The sequence below is a fragment of the Poecilia formosa genome, unplaced genomic scaffold (genome assembly GCF_000485575.1).
Source record: "Poecilia formosa unplaced genomic scaffold, Poecilia_formosa-5.1.2 Scaffold114, whole genome shotgun sequence".
In the NCBI taxonomy this organism is placed as follows: Eukaryota; Metazoa; Chordata; class Actinopteri; order Cyprinodontiformes; family Poeciliidae; genus Poecilia; species Poecilia formosa.
Genome location: NW_006800053.1, coordinates 1,672,329 through 1,690,611, shown reverse-complemented (window position 1 = coordinate 1,690,611; position 18,283 = coordinate 1,672,329). Strand labels below are relative to the sequence as shown.

The following is an 18,283-nucleotide window of genomic DNA, read 5'->3' as shown; positions in this document are numbered from 1 at the left end:
TTTAATCATATTTTCAAATGTATTGATATGTATTGATGCTTTCATTGAACAAACAGTGGAGATAAAGGTAAAACTAACAATATTGACTTGAATATTGAATTTTCAAAAAACTTAAAATTGGTCATTTTTGTGTCTCTTTACCAGATTAATGATAGAATTATGGGGGGAAACGTGGATTAAAAGAGGAAATGCTGCTGTATGTCAGGCAGTAACAAGTGTTTAAAAATGTCTAATTGCAGCAAATATGAAGACGATGATGACAGCGACGAGGAGGAGGCAGCCAAAAGAAGAGAGGTGTGCAAACGTTTTCAGATTAATAATTCTGATTAAATATTTTTTATTGGGAAAATGACTGTTTGCTGAGTCGGCGTTGTCTTCTTGTGACAGAGGGCAGCCTCACCGAGCTACATCCAGGAGCAGAAGGAGCTCAAAGAGAGGTGAGGTCAGACGTTCGTTAAGCGATTGCGCCCGGACGCCCGCTGACAGAAACCCAAACGTCCCCACAGCTTCCGGAAGTTTGTCGAGGACAGCGACGAGGAAGAGGAGGAGGAAGGCGAAGCCTCCAAGCTGCTCACCAGAAGGATCAAAACGCAGGAGGAGAAGGTCAGGAAACGGCCTCCGCTCGTGTTTTTAAGCAGCGACTTGACAAAACCAACACTTCCCGCGTGTGTGTTTTCAGGATAAAGAGGAGGCGGATTATGTGGACTGGCTCAAAGGTCAGGCTGAGCTGGACGGTCCGGAGGAGGTGAAGGACATGGTGAGATCCCAGCGTTAAATCACAATACGGGGATTCTAGGAGTTATCGCAATAAACGATAAGTTAGTTGTTTTCAGACCATTTTTAAGTAATGTATTGATGATGGGATAATAACACAAGAACACATTGTCAAAGATCAACAAACTTCAAAATTCAATGAACATTTAACTCTGGAACTGGAAGACATTTTAAATATCCAAAATAAATAAACAAAACAACATAAACGACAAATAAAATGAGGTATGAAGGCTCTGTAAACGGCATTTTCCTTCAGGGCTGCTGGAGACCGAAACACCAGATGATGATGCAGGTTTTTTTTTTTAAAGGTTTTATTGGCTTTAGTGGGCTTTATTTGATAGAGCAAATTGACAGGAAAGTGGGTAATGAGAGAAGGGGAAGACATGCAGCAAAGGTCACCAGGCCGGGAATCGAACCTGTGACAGCCGCATTGAGGACTAAGGCCTCCATATGTGGACTGTGCTTAACCTCTGCGCCACCACAGCACACCATGAAGATGCAGTTTTTGGTAGAAAGAGAAAAAAAGAGAAACAATAAATCATGCAAATTGAAAATACTGAGTTTATGATGCATCAGGCGATCGCCTGATTTATTGCTTATTGTGGCTTTCCTGGATGCAGCTTTTGTCTCTTATAACGATACTGACGTTTTACAGAAAAATCAGCTGAAATGACAAAAAATGTTTCTTTTTTCAAACACAGGAACAAATGTACTTAGAAATACATTTGATAACTCTGCATCAGCTCAGCTCACTGTAATACAGCAATTCCTTCACACGCCTGGTCAAACATGCAAAAACAACTATAATTTGTTGAGTCGGCGCAATGAGGAGTAAAATAAATAAATTGAAACTGACGAAAACAATAGGTTGACTATCTTAAACAAAAAATGTAAAGAAAAATAATAATAAACTGCAACAAAACTTATTTTAAATTATTCATAAAGTGCAATTTGGAATTTTTAAATGTGAGATGAATAATAAAGCGTGATGTTGCTCAGAATTAGACTAAATAGATCTGCCCTTATGGATCAGGCACATTGTGACCGATTCTTTTTCAATACTGAGGCCGCTACAGGTATGAATATTGGATTATCTATTGGAAATATGATTTTTTTATTTTTTTCCCCCCGTTGTGACAGAAATACCTGCGCGACTACTGGAACGACCCGCAGCTGGACGACAAAGAGCGATTCCTCCGGGATTACGTGCTCAACAAGGGCTACCTGGACGAGGAGGAGGACGACGACGAACGGTGCGCAGCCAATACGCCTGGAGTCCTCCCTCAAATGTTCACAATAATTACTTTCAAATCCTCCGAATCTGTTCAGGATCCCGACGTACGATGAGCTGGTCCAGGAGGACGTGGACGACTCCGAGGAGGAGGGCGAGAGCTTCCTGGAGCGCCAGGAGGACTTTGAGCGGAGCTACAACTTCCGCTTTGAAGAGCCCGGCGCCCTGCAGATCAAGACCTACCCCCGAAACATCGCCACGTCCGTCCGCACCAAGGACGACCGCAGGAAGCAGAAGAGGGAGGAGGTGAAGGAGAGGAAGCTGAAGGTACGTACGGTACTAAAAAAAAAAATACAACTAAACGCTAATGCTAACACAGGCTCACGAAGCGGCTGTGTGCGTGATTCCAGGAGAAGGAGCAGAAGCGGGAGCAGCTGAAGCAGCTGAAGAACCTGAAGAGGAAGGAGATCATGGACAAGCTGCAGCAGCTGCAGGAGCTGACCGGGAACGAGCAGCTGGCCTTCAGTCAGGCCGACCTGGACGGAGACTTCGACCCCAACCAGCACGACCAGCTCATGCAGGTCAGGACAGGAACCCGCATTGACTTCAGTGAACGAAAGGATAAACAAAGTTACATACAAGGAAAGGCAAAACAAAAAAGTATATTTGCACGTTCAGAGGAGTGGGTAGAAGTTAAACTCATTTTAGTTACACCCACCTATCTTACATTAGCAGCAGCATCCAATAACTAAGTCGGTTTTTAAGATTCGATCATAGTTAACATTTCCTACAGTTATATCTGATGAAATGCATTCATATTCACAGATGCAACACTGCATTGCATTGCTAACTTTTTTCAGCATCATTCGTATGTCAGGATTGGGGCTTCAGATAAAATCTACCTAAAGATTTTTTTTTTCTAAAAGAAATTACAAATGACACATTTGTAAAAAGTTGCTTTTATTCCAATCATCCCTTCTGTAATTTGTAAGATGGACTACTGACAGACAAACAAGAATTTTGTTTAATTGCGAGAATGTTGTCATTATTTTACATGAAGAATGTCTCAAAATTATGAGAAGTTGTTTTCAATAAGACCAAATCTTGCATAATTTTATTTTATGTGTGGAAGTTCTCATATTATTACTTCATTCTCCTAATATCACAAATTTATTCTAGTATTTTGACATATTTGTGTCGTTTTGACTATTTTTGTGAAAAAAGGGAAACAAATGTTAGGTAAACAGTTGCATCTTGTTATCGACCTTAATTCAAGAATTTAGTGTCCAAATAGATAGAAACTGTAAAACAAGATGGCTGCCTTTAAGATCTGGAAAGGGGGGGAACAAAAAACAAATCCTTATTTTTTTTTCCAAAAAGTAATTCTTCAAAACAATTGTATTAAGTGATCAAATTATTTTATCACCCAGCCCTCACCAAACTGCATCAGTCTCTGCAGTCATCATGTTTTTCTTTCTTGCTATCCTTTAAAAAATATTCTGCCATAACTAACACCCATAATTCTCACTTTTTTTGTTTCAAATTCTTCAGTCAAGGTTAGGTTTTAATCATGTGTGTGGTTAACAGTTGCCAGTTTGCCAGCTAAGTCACTGTATCAGTTATAAAAAGTCAATATCAGCAAAAATTGGACTCGGCTCGGCCAGAAAACTGCAACCGGTGCTCTGCTAGCGTTCACTTAAAATAATGTTTAACTTGACAATCAAGACTTTCACCCTCTTAAATGCTATTTTCATTTAGTTTTTCTGGTCAAAATAAGCTTTTAAATTGATCTGCAACATTGCGTGTTTGCAGAAATTCTTTGGAGACGAGTACTACGGACAAGACGAAGAGGAGAAGCCTCAGTTTGACGACGAAGGAAACGAGATGGATGGTGAGCTGCTGCCTTTATTTTTTATTCATTTGTTTATTTCAGATGCTGTGGTTCTTCTGCTTCATTTGAAGTTTCTTCTGTGTTTTCAGAACACTGGAATTGGGACACCTGGACTGGAGAGGAACGTGAAGAAGGGTTTGACGAAGAGGAGTACAGCGCCTCTGGACCGCACTGCGACGACGAAGACTTCATCGTGAGTCGACCTTATTTTTCCTGAAACTGTTTTGTTTTAGCTTTGCTTAGCGAAGCGGTCACTCTGTTCATACAGATGGATGCAGACTACGACCCAAGCCAGCACACCGCCTCCAAGAAGAAGAAGAAGAAGGAGAAGAAGAAGCTGAAGAAGGACGATCTGCCACAGATGGGCAAGAAGAAGAAGAAGTCTCACTTCGTTGAGGTCATCACCAGAACCAAGCCGGTGTTTGACCCCCGTAAGTGCCTGGAAGCGTCCCGAACCCGGCCGTTGCCCTGGTGGCTGCCTCGCCTGATGCCATCCCTCTCATTTCAGAGGAGAAAACCTTCGAGCAGTACCTGGACGAGTACTACAAGCTGGACTATGAGGACATCATCGACGACCTTCCGTGCCGCTTTCGCTACAGGCAGGTGGTGCCCAACGACTTCGGCCTGACCACGGACGAGGTGAGGTTCTTCCTGAATGCTACACATCTGGATCTCTGCAATCAACAAAAAACGCAAGAGAACCAACTATTTGGCTAAAAAGATTATCTCCTGTAGCAATCAGTCTTGCATCAAATCTAAAGAGACCTCTGACTAAAGACGGTGTGAAAGTCAGTATCAGGGCAGCAGAAACAATATTCCAAACTAACTGTGTTTCTATTGACCGCATAAACAAATTTATTTTTGCAACTGCATTTAAAAAAAGAAATCTGCTCCATGGAAACACAGCAATTTTGAAAAAAGCTTTTGTTTTTCCATAATGTTTTGGCGCTAGAATGTTTATTTTGCAAAACTTCAAGGGAAACAATTTTTTCGCATCACACGAATCACATGTTCAACAACTGGATGTTGCCACTGGTTTGCGCCAGTGGCCTATGCTTGACAACATGGTTACAAACCATGTTGCAAAGCATAGGCCTTGACAACCATGCTGTGTCTAGACCATAGTTGAACTGTCTTGACAGCATATTTTTTAATGAGCTATCGCACAAACAGACTTATTTTAATTGTGCTTCTCATTCAAAAGAAATGCTGCAATTGCAAATTTTATTTTAACATTAGTGGAATATTGACCAAGTTTTGTGCACATTTGTAATAAAAATGTTGTTTCATCAAGGCTACTAATGTGTCCTTGATGAAACAATCAGTTGTTAGCAATCACTGCTAATCCACCTCCTTTGCTTTTGCTGCTCCTGTTTAAGGTTAAAGCAGTTTGTCATTTCATCTCATGCTAAAAATATGATGTGGAGTGAAATTACTCTGATCCCAGTCCAAGACTAATACAAAATTAATAAAAGCTATAAAAGTAGAATAAAAAACCCCCCAGAAAACTTATGTATAAATAAAGAAAAGTGTTGGTTTGAACTTCCTCCTTTAGAAACAAAAACACCTCAATCAGAAAAGTAACAAGTGGACAGAACAACACTAGCTTGTTCCGGTTCTGACTCTGCAGTGATGAGATCTGTGTAGACTGATCTGGTATTGCCTCCTTCTGGGGAATCGCTCTGACCAGGGAATGATCTCACACCAATCTTCTCTCTGAGCAGATGAAACTGCCACAAATATGACTGACCTCCTCTACCTGCTCTGGTTGTGTCTAAATTCTTACAACAATTTTCTCTCAGATCTTGACTGCCAACGACCAAGAGCTGAACCGCTGGTGCTCGCTGAGGAGGACGTGCATGTTCAGGTACCGAGAACACATCCGAGATGTTCCCCTCCTGGTCCTCTGAGGTTGCTGAGTTTCAGTAACAGCTGTCCTTTCCTTTTAAGGTCTGAAAGAGAGGAAATGAGTGACCTGAAGAACTATAAAGTGAAGGGCCAGAACGTGAGAAAGAAGAAGGAAGTCCTGAGCTCTGTGTATTCTGAGTGAGTAGAAATGCTGTGGTTCGAACCAATTTATGGCTAATAGTGGATTAAGGATTTATTAGATTCAAATTAGTTCCAGTCTATTAAGTAATAACTTCCGCTTAGACTCTCTTTTAGTGTTGTAGTTTGGCCGCCGTCCAGTAGAGGGCGCTGCTGGTCATCCTTAAGCGGAGCTATCTCAGACAGAATCAAAGATTGCGGAGATATTCTAGAAGTGGGTAGAGAAACGCGGTCTAAACAGTCTGGTGTCGGATTCAGAATGCACCTTTTGCAGTTCTGTTTAGAAATGTTAACACTTGACGAACTTATTAAAGTTATATGGTTTTCCGTTTATTAAAGTTATCACTTTTATACCGCTCATGACGAACTGCGTAACGGAGCAGCGTCAACTTATCAGTCACAAACTACTGATGTGCCACGGCGGCGAGGATAATAATACGACAGAAAAGCGAAGGGTGTAACAGAAAAATTATAACCTGATGCGAAGAAAACATGACTCCAATACGCCAGTTTGATGAGGGGTTTTTTATGGCTGTTTTGAGTTAATGCACTTTATGGAGCGAAGTTTTAATGTTCCTTGAGGCGAAACTAGAGACGGTGATTCGGTATGAACATCTCTCCGTTCATGTTGAGTTAACATTTTTGATTGTTTTCATCTTTTACTTTTCAATTTATCAACTTAAACGGTTACCATTTTATTTTATAAATATGTCTTAAGTTTAATAATGTGATTAAAAACCACAAATTTATGTTTGTTAAATCAGAATACAGTTGACACAAAATGTTAAAGAAACTTAGTTCTTTGTTATAGAAAGATGGTCAGCCCTCTTGATACAAGACGAAACTCAAGTTTTTAAGAAAATGGCCACTTTTCAACTAATTATTAGTCGATTGATAAGATCAATCAATTGATAGCTTGCACCCCTGCTAGAAGGTGATTAGTTTCTGTCTGATCCTGATCTGCAGGGAGGATAAAGAAACTCTGGAGGCGAAGAGCAAGCTGGGGAAGAAACGGCGAGATCGTCTGAGGAAAGCAGAGAAGCAGGGCGAAGGAGCAGACGAGGCAGTTCAGGCTCTCAACGAGGCTGTGGACAGCACAGAGGAAGGGGACGAGATCCTGCTACCCAAAAAGCAGAAGAGGAAACTAGAAGAACAGACGCAAGAAACGGCTGAGCAGGTGGCAGATGAACAAAATGGAGGGGAGAACAGGACTGAAAGGCCAGCGTGGGTTAAGAAGCCCCGGCGGTCAGGAGGACGACCCAAGTCAGGAATCAAGGGGGTGAAGATAGGCGGCCGAGAGTTCAGCAGACACAGGCTGAAGGCGTACGGGCTGAACCCACGCAGACTGTACTTCAGACAGCTGGGCCGACACAAACGGAAAGAGCAGGAGAAGAAGCTGAAGAAGAAGAACCAAGAAGGATAGAAACTTCCCACTGGACTTCACTGTACAATCTGGTTTTATACTCCAGACTAGAAATGAGATGTCATCAGAACTATTACATGATCCTAAAGGAACAGAGTTTTTCAAAATTTTATATAAATATTTTGGATGTTAAACTGTGCAGTGGTTTGAGATTTGTTAAATTAAAAAGTGTAATTGTTCTTTCAGCTGGACTCAGGTCAGAAAATATAAAAGACCAAAAACTTTTGTTGTGTCGCTTTGATTAAATTTGACTCAAAGTATCTTCTGAAGCTCCTGGTATCTTATGACTTGTGCTAAATTTGTCATTTAATTTTCCCCTGCTTATTTAATTAGAAAAGCTCTTGGTCATGTACAAAAAAATTTATATGAATTTGTGGGGTTTCTAAGTTTTCTTTTTTTTTTTTTTCTTGATTTTTTTACTTTGTGGTTTCAGTTCTGGCTGTAGGCATAACAAATATAGAATTGAAATATTTTGGGGGGTTTGTTTTAATGAAGAGCAAAAAAGGATATACAGGATATACATGACTTCTTGAAAATATGGAAACCTGACATACAGCATAGACAAAATTTACATTTCTGTGAGGTCACTGATCAATATCAGTGTTGAAGTTCATGATAACCAATTGAGATTTCAATTGTTTTCTAAGAAAGTTGATTAAAAAATATTTAAGCTTCTACAGAAAAATCTAGTAAATGTTCTTGTTTTATCATAAATCACAGTTCTTCAAATTCTTATTACTGTAAAGTTATGACTTATAAAAATAAACCTTATTTAGAAATTTTAGCTATACCTGCTTAAAATTTGGAACATGCTCAAAATCATTGTCCTAAACCACAGGCAGGACCGAAATTTTCCAAAAAATCAAGGTGTTCCAAGCGCTCAGCTCTGCAGTTGGACTCACCACTGGGCGGCAGGGGGCGGTAGACCGCGTCACGTCCCCCAAACGCCCAAAGAAGAAAATAACAGGCGCGGGCTGAAGTCTGAATTTGAACTGTGGAAAACAGAGAAGGTAGGTTGTTTTCTGTTTAATGTGACCAAATTACAAACCGCTTTATTTACAGTAGAGTTTAAATGGTTTATATTCGAAATGGTCATCTTTGTGTCGCTAAAGTTGCGTTCAACGCAACGTGTATAAACGACGTAAACAAAGCAGGAAAGCTGTTTGTTGTCCGCATCCGCTACCTAAACATTTAGGTGTTTAGGTAGCAGAACATTTGCTCAAAAGTTATAAAACTAACTGAAAACGTCGTAATTTGACACAACTTTAGCTAGCTGCTATAGTGTCGGGGATTTTCCAACTACGTTTCTGTCAGTGACTAACGTTTTTAATGTCGGTCGTCGAAGAAGTTCATATTTTTGTGGCGTGTTGTCCATTTGTTCCGCTCCTGAGACTAAATCTGTATTCAGACTCAGTTGTTTGTGATGTTGCGGACAGACTTAATCCTTTCCTTTTGCTTATAGGAAAGAGAGAAATACTGCTGATACCTTTGCTGCTACTGTTTGTTTTTATCAGTTTAAAACATTCCAGATTCGCCTAAAATAAAGACACAAAGATTTTCGTTGCTTGTTTTATATGTTTAACATATTTCTGAAGTTTAGTTTGTTTTATTAACAGTTTCTCATGCAGGCAGACGACATGTTATAAACATTTCTAACACCGCTTCTACATAAATAATATCTAGTTCAGGCGACCCACAAGAATGTGTGTTTAGTGGCCCACCATTTGAAAACCTAAATATGTCTAGTATGAGCTATTTGTGGTTATTTAAAACAGAATAATTAACTTAACTGTGTCATGTTTTTGTGTCATAGATTTGAGTAAAACTAAATAAACTTATGTAAAATATTGTACTTCTTTTCCACTTTAGTCTTTTTAGACTTCTTAGTAAATATAAACACAAGGTATTTATTATTCCATTTGCAGTTCACTGCAAATGCAGTGCATGAAGGTGTGTTTGTCATTTACTGCGAACGAGGAAGTACTCATTCCGTTCTTCTCCTTTTTTCTGTTTTCCAGCTGCACACGATGTCTCTGAGCCACAAGTTTCAAGACGTGGAGGAGAACGGGGAGATGCTGGTGGCCTTCATCAACAGCAGTCAGCCCGAGAAGCTGAGAGAAGTGAAAGTCGAGCGCCAGGCCCTCATTGACAAGCACCTAGAAACAAAGAAGACTGTGAAACAGATTCTTAAAGGCAAGAAATCAGATGTTTGTTTGTTTTTCTTTTCTCTACTTCTAGATTTAATTTAGCTTCAGGTGGTGAGTGTTGTCATTTCGAGCGTCTGCCGCTGTCCTTCACAAGCAGACATGGCACAGATCGAGGAGCGCGCGGGTCAGAGGCTGCTGGACATGGAGGAGCAGAAGCAGCACAGGCAGAAGGAGCTGGAGGACTTGGAGGAGCAACTGCAACGGTGCACGGCCAAAAGCCAGATCACCGACTCAGAAATCCAGTACGCTTTCCGTGTCCATGCCGTTCTCTGCGCCATTGGTTTGGACCGTTCCCCCGTTTGCATCCCTGACCGTCTCTCTCTCCAGGTTCCTGCAGACGGAGCTGGAGAGTGTGAGAAACACTGAGAGGGAGCTGGAGACTCTACAGAATGAGGTGGACGAAGACACCACCGAGGTCATCCCGTCTGCAGTGTGAGTTTCTGGGAATTGACATAAAGAAAATTAACTGAATCACAAGTTCTCACCTTTTTCTTGACTTACACATTTCTGTGTTGCGCTCTAATATGAATTTATGAAGACAATATCGGCCATGTTTCAGTCAACTTCAGGTTCTACTGGTGTTTTATCACTTGTCTTTTAAAATTCAATGTTTTTATGTCAGTTCTTCAATGAATCACATGACACATTAAAATGAGCCGTTTAAATTCCGTTGTGATGATTCATTTTTTTAAGAGTAATTTTGTTCAGAGACGTCGCAATGCATTTTATTTGTTGTTTAAAATGTCTTCAAGTTACAATGTGTATTGTTCTGTACAAATTTAAAGTTTATTAGTCTTTAAGAAGGCAAACTTGCATTATTATGCCATTTTTGCTATATCAGTTGAAAATGGTCTCAAAACGACAATATTATCGTTTATCGCAATAATTTCTGGGACGATTCGTCGTCCAGAAAAATTTGTTGTCTTGCATTCTTTCTTTTTTTTCTTCTTTTTTTTTGTTTAGTTTAGTTTTTTTATTTTTACCCTAAGTTTTTCATTTCCAGGTATGTGGCTCAGGTGTACTACCTAATAACCAAGATCAAGTGGGAATACGACACGCAGCCCAACATTTTGAAAGGAGGTAAGGAACGTGATTATTTACTGACTTGCATTCCTTCTTCAGTCAGATATGGTTGCTAATTTTATTTCATATATTTTGGTCAAAAAAACAAAAATAAAGAAAGTAAGCAACCCTAATCATAAAGTGTGAACTCAGAGTGATCGTGTCAGTGGTGTCCAAAGTGTGGCCCATGGGCCATTTGGGGCCCTGGGAATAATTTTAGCGTGGGCCTGAACCCCCCCACAGATGAGATAAACACTTTTCACAGAGTGTAATTTTCACTGACAGATAAATAGTGTTTATAGTTGGAAACTTCCATTTGCTAAATACCACTATGGTGAGAGAATCTGTCAGGTATTTATTTACTAATGTCTTCAAATTTTCTTATTTTGGTTGCATTTCCTTTAACTTGAGTTAAACATTTTTAGGATTCCTTCCACAAGCTTCTCACTATAATTGCTGGAGTTATGAAATAATTGACCTAATAATCAGAAATGTATGACTGTGTTATAACAAGCTTAACATGTTGACGGAACAAATAAACTTTAAAATGAGTTTAATTTAGTCTTTTCCTCTTGCAGTGCACTATGGTCCAGATCTGGCCACGCCCATCAACGTTGACACGTCTGTCCGCTCTCGAAGCGATATCAGCGATCAGCTGTGGGACTTTGTCAGCACAGAGTGGTAGATGAAGAACATTTGTTGTGTATATTAGTATTATTTTTTTTTATTATATCTGTCTGTTGGTCTTCTTGTTGTTTTTCTTTATCTCAAACTGTTGTGTAAAATAAATATCTTCCAACTTTTATTTTGTTGTTTGTGATTTGTTACAGCATCAGGAGCTAAAGCTGTGCCTGCTGTGTGGGAGTTGGTCACTAGATGTCGCTATAGAGCTGCTTAATGTTTAAACAAAACCAGAAGGTATTATTTAGAGCAGATTTAAAAGAAACATTCAATTATTTCTTTTTTTTTTCTTTTTTAAATCCACAAAAATATTAAGAAACTTGAGCAGTGGTCTGATCAAACTACACGACAGAAATTAAAATCAAACAATATTTCTGGTCTATGCTTTTTTTAAATTTTCTTGCTGAAATCTGCTTCCAATCTCCTTCTAACGGATCAAAAAACATTTATATTCAGTCTAACTGAGCATTTGTGAGCTACTATAAAACCATCTCTCTATCTTTAAATCTCATTTGTTAACATGTTAAGTTTTTGTCAATAAATCTGGGAAGGGTTAAAAGACACCTCAGCTAGCATGGCTACAGCTGAGTATGTAACTTCTATAAAAAAATGTTTTTGACATATTTGTTAAAACTGTCACCATGTTATAACAGTGTAATATTAGACAGATAATCTGTGAAAAGAAATGATCTCCTCGACTTTCTCCTGTTGCCATCTGCAGAAAATGCATCATTCCTGATGAGAAACAACCAATCAGAGCCAGGAGGAGTGTCTTTGTGCTGTCAGTCAACCTTGTGTAAGTGGTGCTAAATATGCTAATGGCGGAGAAACAACTTACAGTTACAGGAAACCCGTTTATCCACCGTCATCAGTAGCTCAGCAGCGTAGATTTACTGTGTTCAGGAGAGTGATTGACAGCGCTAAGACCCTCCTCCTGGCTCTGATTGGTTGTTTCTGGTTAGCATTGAGAGAAGGCAGAGGAACTCTTTTTTTTTCTTTTTTTCCACACATTATCTGTCTCATACTATACTGTTGCCACATAGTGACATTTTTAACAAATATGTATGAAAAAAACATGTTCTTTATAAAAGTAACATACTGCACCATTTGAAGAAGACTGGTGTATTTGAAAGGGCTTCCAGGATAAAGGCCTCTTCTCTTTAAAACAGGATAAGATATTTGACTTGTAAAGATCTTAATAAACCACAGCATTCTGACACACCAGAGGAACGTTTGGACAGTCATTTACAGCGCAGAGGGTGCAGAAAGACAGACATTGTGTCAGCACTTTGCAGTCGTTGAGCACGGTGGTGGTGGAGTGATGTGGGCTCACTTAGTAACGAGGAAGTCTGCACAATCAAAAATAGTTCTAAGGGGTTGAAGCGTGGTCGCGACTGGGCAGCAGCACGTAAACTAAGCAGAATGGTCAGGAAAGAGTGACTGAAATGCTGTCGATCTCTGGAGAGATGTCTTGCCTCTGAAAGCGTGTTTTTTAAGTCGTTGAACCGTGAACCACGCTTAGTTTTTCTACACAAATCTATTCCTTTTTTCTTTTCGCTTTACGTTTGCTCACCATAGCCGTTATTTGCTTCCAGGCGCTTAAATGTTCATTTCTATGGAATGTTTGAAATGTATGTCATGAACCCTGAATGTAACCATTAGAAAGGAAACCAGATGTTTCCTATTGTAGCCTAACTGTGTAGATATTAAGATATGATAGCAATGATTCAGCAGTTGCAGGTTTGTAAATTGAAGCAGGTCGCTCACACTCAGACTATTCTCCCTGCTGCCTCCCACACATGGTACTGCGGCTTGCGTTGTTCACACTCAGACCCACTCGACGAGAACCGAATCTTTCCCCTTACATGAAAACTAGTCGTGGCTTTTTTTTTCTTTTCTTTTTCTGTATTCGACACCATGACGATAGTTTCAGAGAGAGCAGGATGTGGAGCCCGAATCGGGTAGGCACACCGTCACACCTACCAGTGTGTGGTTTTCTTACCGTAAACTGAGCATTGGGCCCAATTCTGCTACTTCACTGGTAGCTGTGCCTGTTAGTGGCTTTAACACGTGGTTTGTCACTTCAGCTTGGCCCCCCGCTTGAAATGGCTTCAGCTTTTCTTTGATCATTCTGCTCACGGCGGAGTAGGTTTCGATTTTAATGAACACAGAAGCTTGAAATATTGCAATAAAGCTGCTGTTTATTTCCGTTTTTATCTTAAGTGTGTTCTTTAAAAAGCTCAAATTGCCAACAGTGGTCACTGGGAGAAAAGCAGGGCACCCCTTAAGTCCTCAGTCCACAATAGTTTTAATAGTTATTATTCTTGTCGACTAGTCTAAATTGACTCTATTTGTCCATATATTTTTGAATTGTGTGTTTTGTAAATTGTATGTAGAAGCTGATTATTACATAATACTTAATACATTTAAAAAAAATTGATCAAATGAATATTACTACTACTTCTGGCAATGAGATAAATAATAATTACATTTAAAATTCAAAAATACTTTAATCATAAATTAAATGTTGTAACTCATATTACACAATGTTCTTTAAACACTTGTGGAGTTTGACGCCTGTGGGCAGGAAGGGTCTCCCGTAGCAGTCAGTGTTATAGCGAACAGAAAAAAGCCTCTGCCCAAAGACACTGTTGTTGCACAACGGTCTCATGTAGAGGATGTTCAAGGTTGGCCATAATATTCAATAATACTCAACATACTAATAAATACGAATGTTCTGTTAGAATAAATAGAAATGTAATGAAACAGTAATTACACTGAATTCACATTTTTGCATTAAGTTTGATATTGTTAAGCCTACTATGAATAAATAGAATTGCAATTTATCATCCTTCCTTTAGAAAATATTCAAAGATGTTGCATTGTGTGTTTATCCTGAAGAGGAAAAACTTGTGTAAGATAAAACAAACAAACAAAAAAAAAATCAACGGAGACCTGCATGTAAAAATTATTCACATATGTTTATTCAGTGCACATATAAAACTGGCATAATTTAAGTAGGGCTTTTATAAAAGAACACACAACTCACAGAGGTTACACACATTTACAAAATAAACTAACTACAGGTAATTAGAATTACATCTTTGCATTTCTTTCACAATTAATCCCATCACGTCGGGGTACGGACGTCTGAGATCAAGTTTCACTAAGAGAAAGAAAACAGTCATCCTTACGCATCATTTCACAGAATAAAGACGAGCCTCCTCCGGAAAGAAACGACTTGTCTGTAAAGACAAAACGTTCTGCTGCCACGTTCCAGTCTGCAAGAGCCAAAAAGGCGTCGCCAAGCCTCGGCTGTCAGCTTTTATTGCTTTAAGGCACTGGTCGTGTGTTGCTACATGTGTTGGTGGGACCTCCAAAGCAGAAAAGCCACCCGGCCCAGCCCCTCAGTCTGACGTCTTCAGAGCGTCTCCGGGGCCTCTGATGTCCCCGGCCTCGGCACTGACCAAAACTCACATGGCAGAGATTAAACGGTTTTGGCAGCCGCCACTTTTTGGGTGTGGATGCTCCGTGATCACGACAACGTGTCATTATACGCTACAAAGGCAGTGGGAGATAACCCTAACCCTAAATCTTGAGCTTGGGTTTTTCCCCCTCATCAGATGCACATTACAGATGCTGTGAAGCGTCAACACACAGGCTTGGCTTTCTTCTTTGTGTTTTTTTTTTTTTTTTTTTTTTTTTTTTGCAAGAACTTATCAGACCATTTGGGTTATCTTTCAGAACGAACTCTCTCTGATCACCACTGGCCTTATTTAAAAGTCTTGACAATGGTAATGCTGGGTTCTAAAAAACAAGCTTTGAGCTACGACGAAGGCATGGGTATCTATAGAGAAGTGGTATAAATATAAGTCCAACAAAACGGTTCTTTCTCCCAGCTTTACAAACATGGATCATTTAAAAGTAGAACCATTTCAAAGTGCAACACAGTTTTTCTCCTTCCAATGTTTGCTTAAATACGAGTCTTTAGCACAGATAGAAGCACATTTCAGTTCATGTGCCAGCTCTCAGTTCTGAGTCAGAGTGTTATATCTTGGATATCCTTGGATAAATAGCTTTAATAGTTGAGGGAAGGTTCCCAGAAGACACCGTCGTCTCCAGACCCTCCAGTCTGTGAGACGCCGCGTCCGTCTTAGTGGTGCTAAAGTCCAGGAAGGCCAAGCCGAATTTCTTCATCTTCCCGTCTGCGTTCAGGAGGCAACGGTGGCAGAGCAGTTTCAGGATGGCCTTCCGCATGTCCTTGCTGGTCAGTGTGTAGATGATGGGGTTGAGAAGGGAGTTGAACACAGCGATGCCCAGGAAGTAGTCCGCCTTGAAGAGCACCTTGCAGCTTTTGACCTCACAGCTGAAGTCCAGCAGGAACAGGATGAACAGGGGCGACCAGCACGCAATGAACACCCCCAGGACTATGGTGACGGTTTTCAGGAGGGCTATGTACTTCTGCGACTTGCGGTAGAGACCCTTGCGCTGGGGAACCGTGGCGTGGCGCTGAGTGTTGGACTTCACTATGCGGAAGATCCGCACGTACAGCACCACGATGGACATGAGGATGGCGCTGAAGACGGTGATGGAGAAGAGGATGTAGCTTTTGGCGTAGAGCGGCAGGACGGTGGAGCATTTCTCCAGCTGGTTGATGCAGTTCCAGCCCAAGACCGGAAGGACGCCAAGGAACACCGACAGCACCCAGCTGGCGCCAATCAGAGCAAACATCCGACCCTGCTTGTGACCCTGGTACGGCTTCATCCTCACCATGGTGACGTGGCGCTCTATGGCGATGGCCAGCAGGCTGATGATGGAAGCAGCTAGCATGACAAACACACAGCCCTCCCTCAGGAAATACAGCAAGGGAGTCATGTTCAAGGTGTGGGAACCGGATGTCATGATGTTTATCATGTAGGTCAAACCTGCAAGCAGGTCTGAGAGAGTCAAGTTCCCCAGTAAATAGTACATGGGGATGTGGAACTTCTTGTTCTTCCAGATGGCAATGAGCACCACAGCGTTCTCTGCAACAATAAGCAGGCAGACCAGCAGGAAAGCAATGGATTCCGGTTTGAGTCCGTCCGTGTACTTGTTCCCGTTGGTCCCATTAAACTTGCCTGTGTATTTGTAGTGGTCGATGAGTACTTGGTTGTTTAGGTACACGCTAAACATCCCTGCAGTGGAAAGTGGGGCAGCTTGGGTAGAAACAGCGCTCATTGTTGGGGTTCCCCAGGAGTGGAAGACTCTTTTGTTTTTCTGCCTTTTTTCCGGATTATGAAGTTACATCCACAAAGTGTCAAAGAGTCCTGCGGTCAGGCATTCTTCCGTCTCTTGGTAGGTACGGCGGTGGAAAAAAAGTGTTGCTTTGATGACAAGCTTTCTTGTGGTTTCAAAAGTTTCCTTCCAAAATCTTTTTGGTTGATATCTGGGACGCTGGGAGGCAATAACAGGAAGCCTGCATGACAAAAATAGAAAAAGATCATTTAGATGATATTGACAATGACGAAAATAAACGGAAATAAGACTTCTTAAATTTTACACACAGCTGCTTGAGCTGGTGGAATGAATAAGCAGACTGGTGCTGCCCCAGGCCAACAGGGGGCCATCAGGAGCACTGGATATATCTTGCAGAATAATGAATGTAAAAATGTAACTTTTTAAATTATGTATAAAAGAAAAATTGTCCCAAAATTCTCAGTTCTTAAAAAACCTAAATCTTATGTCTTTTCAGATTTGACATAAAGGAACATTTGGCATTACACTTATAGACTGATCCTTAACTATAAAACTTTGACTATTTTAGAAAGTTAAAATTTCAAGTTGCTCCAGAAATCAACTCTGTTGGAGTCAAATTTCTTGAACAAGACTACCGCAGTCTAAACAGGTCAATTATATTTTCTTTGCAGAGAAATCTGCATTGAAACTCTGGACTCACTAAACACAAAGGTAATAAAAATGACAATTTATTTAAAATGTATCATGTAAATAGTGAGATTTAATTCCTAATTCCATCCAGGGTGCCATCTAATCTTGGACAGGCTCTGATTACTAATGAAGTGAAAAAATTATAACTTTCCTGTTAGAATTCTTTTAAACAACTTACGAAAGGAAGCAAAAGGGGAAAGTTAATTCATTGAACTTTCTCCTGAACATATGTTTGGGATTTGGTGGAATAATTTTCCAGCTTTGCATTGCTATAATCTATATAAACAGATTATTACAATACTAATCTAAATAAAGCAGCATAATTCTAAATAAATAAATAAAGACTTATTCGTGCGCCTGTGCGTAATAACGCACCTACCCAAACAAGTTGTTTTTTTCCCCTTAGAATTGAAAAATATTTTCAGGGGTTTTTTTTTGTATTATGAAAACATTATCAGCTCCAATTTATTACGCTTTGTTAGTTGCATTCCCTTAGAGTCTAAAGTACAACTTCAAAAAATAAATGTCTTTATGTTATTCAAAGGCATTTAAACGACAATGGTTCTAGACACCACCCTAAACGCGTAAAAAGTTTAAAAACACTTAAAAGGTCGATTTTTACACTCACCGTAGAAAAGGTTTCACCCCAAATCTCCTCTGACAGCAAGAGGTCTGCAAAAGCGGAGGACGCAGCGCTCCTATCTGTCGATCAGAGCGCACCATGCGAGTTAATGCGATGTGGGAACGGAGGAGGGCAGGACTGAACATGCGAGGGTTGGCTCAGTGTTTGCGCCTTTCAACGAGTTTTTCCTCCCTCCTTCTTCTTGACCCCCGCACTTTTCCTTTCTTCCTTTTTTTTTTTTTTTTCTCCCCTGAGGACAAATTGAAGCTCGACGACGGATGAGAAAGAAAGTCGGAGCAGAGCGTTTTATCAGTTTAACATCATCGGGCTCGCAGGTTATTGTAGAAAAAAAATTCAAGTGTATTTTGACTATTACATTGATCTCGCTTCTAAGGAGCAGTTATGAATTCATGTTGCTCTT

General features: G+C 40.3%; 3 protein-coding genes across 6 annotated transcripts in view; 2 read left to right on the top strand and 1 right to left on the bottom strand.

Moving 5' to 3' along the window:
• kri1 (KRI1 homolog) overlaps positions 1-7,625 on the top strand; it is a 15,930-nt gene extending 8,305 nt beyond the window's left edge. The window contains exons 1-14 of one of the 2 annotated variants that reach the window (XM_016675486.1): positions 103-294; positions 388-437; positions 507-603; positions 680-757; positions 1,915-2,027; positions 2,104-2,332; positions 2,416-2,586; positions 3,818-3,896; positions 3,986-4,089; positions 4,165-4,327; positions 4,405-4,535; positions 5,699-5,763; positions 5,847-5,942; positions 6,909-7,625. In XM_016675486.1, the coding sequence (XP_016530972.1) occupies positions 199-294; positions 388-437; positions 507-603; positions 680-757; positions 1,915-2,027; positions 2,104-2,332; positions 2,416-2,586; positions 3,818-3,896; positions 3,986-4,089; positions 4,165-4,327; positions 4,405-4,535; positions 5,699-5,763; positions 5,847-5,942; positions 6,909-7,365 (1,929 nt within the window). In that variant the 5' untranslated portion in view covers positions 103-198 and the 3' untranslated portion in view covers positions 7,366-7,625. Of the gene's footprint in view, positions 1-102; positions 295-387; positions 438-506; positions 604-679; positions 758-1,914; positions 2,028-2,103; positions 2,333-2,415; positions 2,587-3,817; positions 3,897-3,985; positions 4,090-4,164; positions 4,328-4,404; positions 4,536-5,698; positions 5,764-5,846; positions 5,943-6,908 lie in introns of those variants that run through there. The other variant, XM_016675487.1, reaches the window with a different exon arrangement.
• Positions 7,626-8,292: 667 nt separating this feature from the next.
• spc24 (SPC24 component of NDC80 kinetochore complex) lies at positions 8,293-11,432 on the top strand. Of its 3 annotated transcripts, none has more exons than XM_007560331.2 (6): positions 8,293-8,375; positions 9,384-9,558; positions 9,670-9,814; positions 9,900-10,004; positions 10,576-10,652; positions 11,213-11,431. In XM_007560331.2, exons 2-6 carry the CDS (start codon positions 9,393-9,395, stop codon positions 11,317-11,319), a joined length of 600 nt encoding a protein of 199 aa, XP_007560393.1. In that variant the 5' UTR covers positions 8,293-8,375; positions 9,384-9,392; the 3' UTR covers positions 11,320-11,431. The 3 variants fall into 3 exon arrangements, with proteins under 3 accessions (XP_007560393.1, XP_016530974.1, XP_016530975.1); XM_016675488.1 differs by having other exon boundaries at positions 8,295-8,371; positions 9,382-9,558; XM_016675489.1 differs by lacking the exon at positions 8,293-8,375 and adding an exon at positions 8,995-9,068 and having other exon boundaries at positions 11,213-11,432.
• Positions 11,433-14,277: 2,845 nt separating this feature from the next.
• Positions 14,278-18,023, bottom strand: s1pr5a (sphingosine-1-phosphate receptor 5a). Its single transcript, XM_007560330.2, has 2 exons — positions 17,869-18,023; positions 14,278-16,770 (listed from the first exon to the last, which is right to left on the bottom strand). The coding sequence occupies exon 2, from the start codon at positions 16,530-16,532 to the stop codon at positions 15,363-15,365; it is 1,170 nt and encodes a 389-aa protein (XP_007560392.1). The 5' UTR covers positions 16,533-16,770; positions 17,869-18,023; the 3' UTR covers positions 14,278-15,362.
• Between the last annotated feature and the right edge of the window lie 260 nt (positions 18,024-18,283).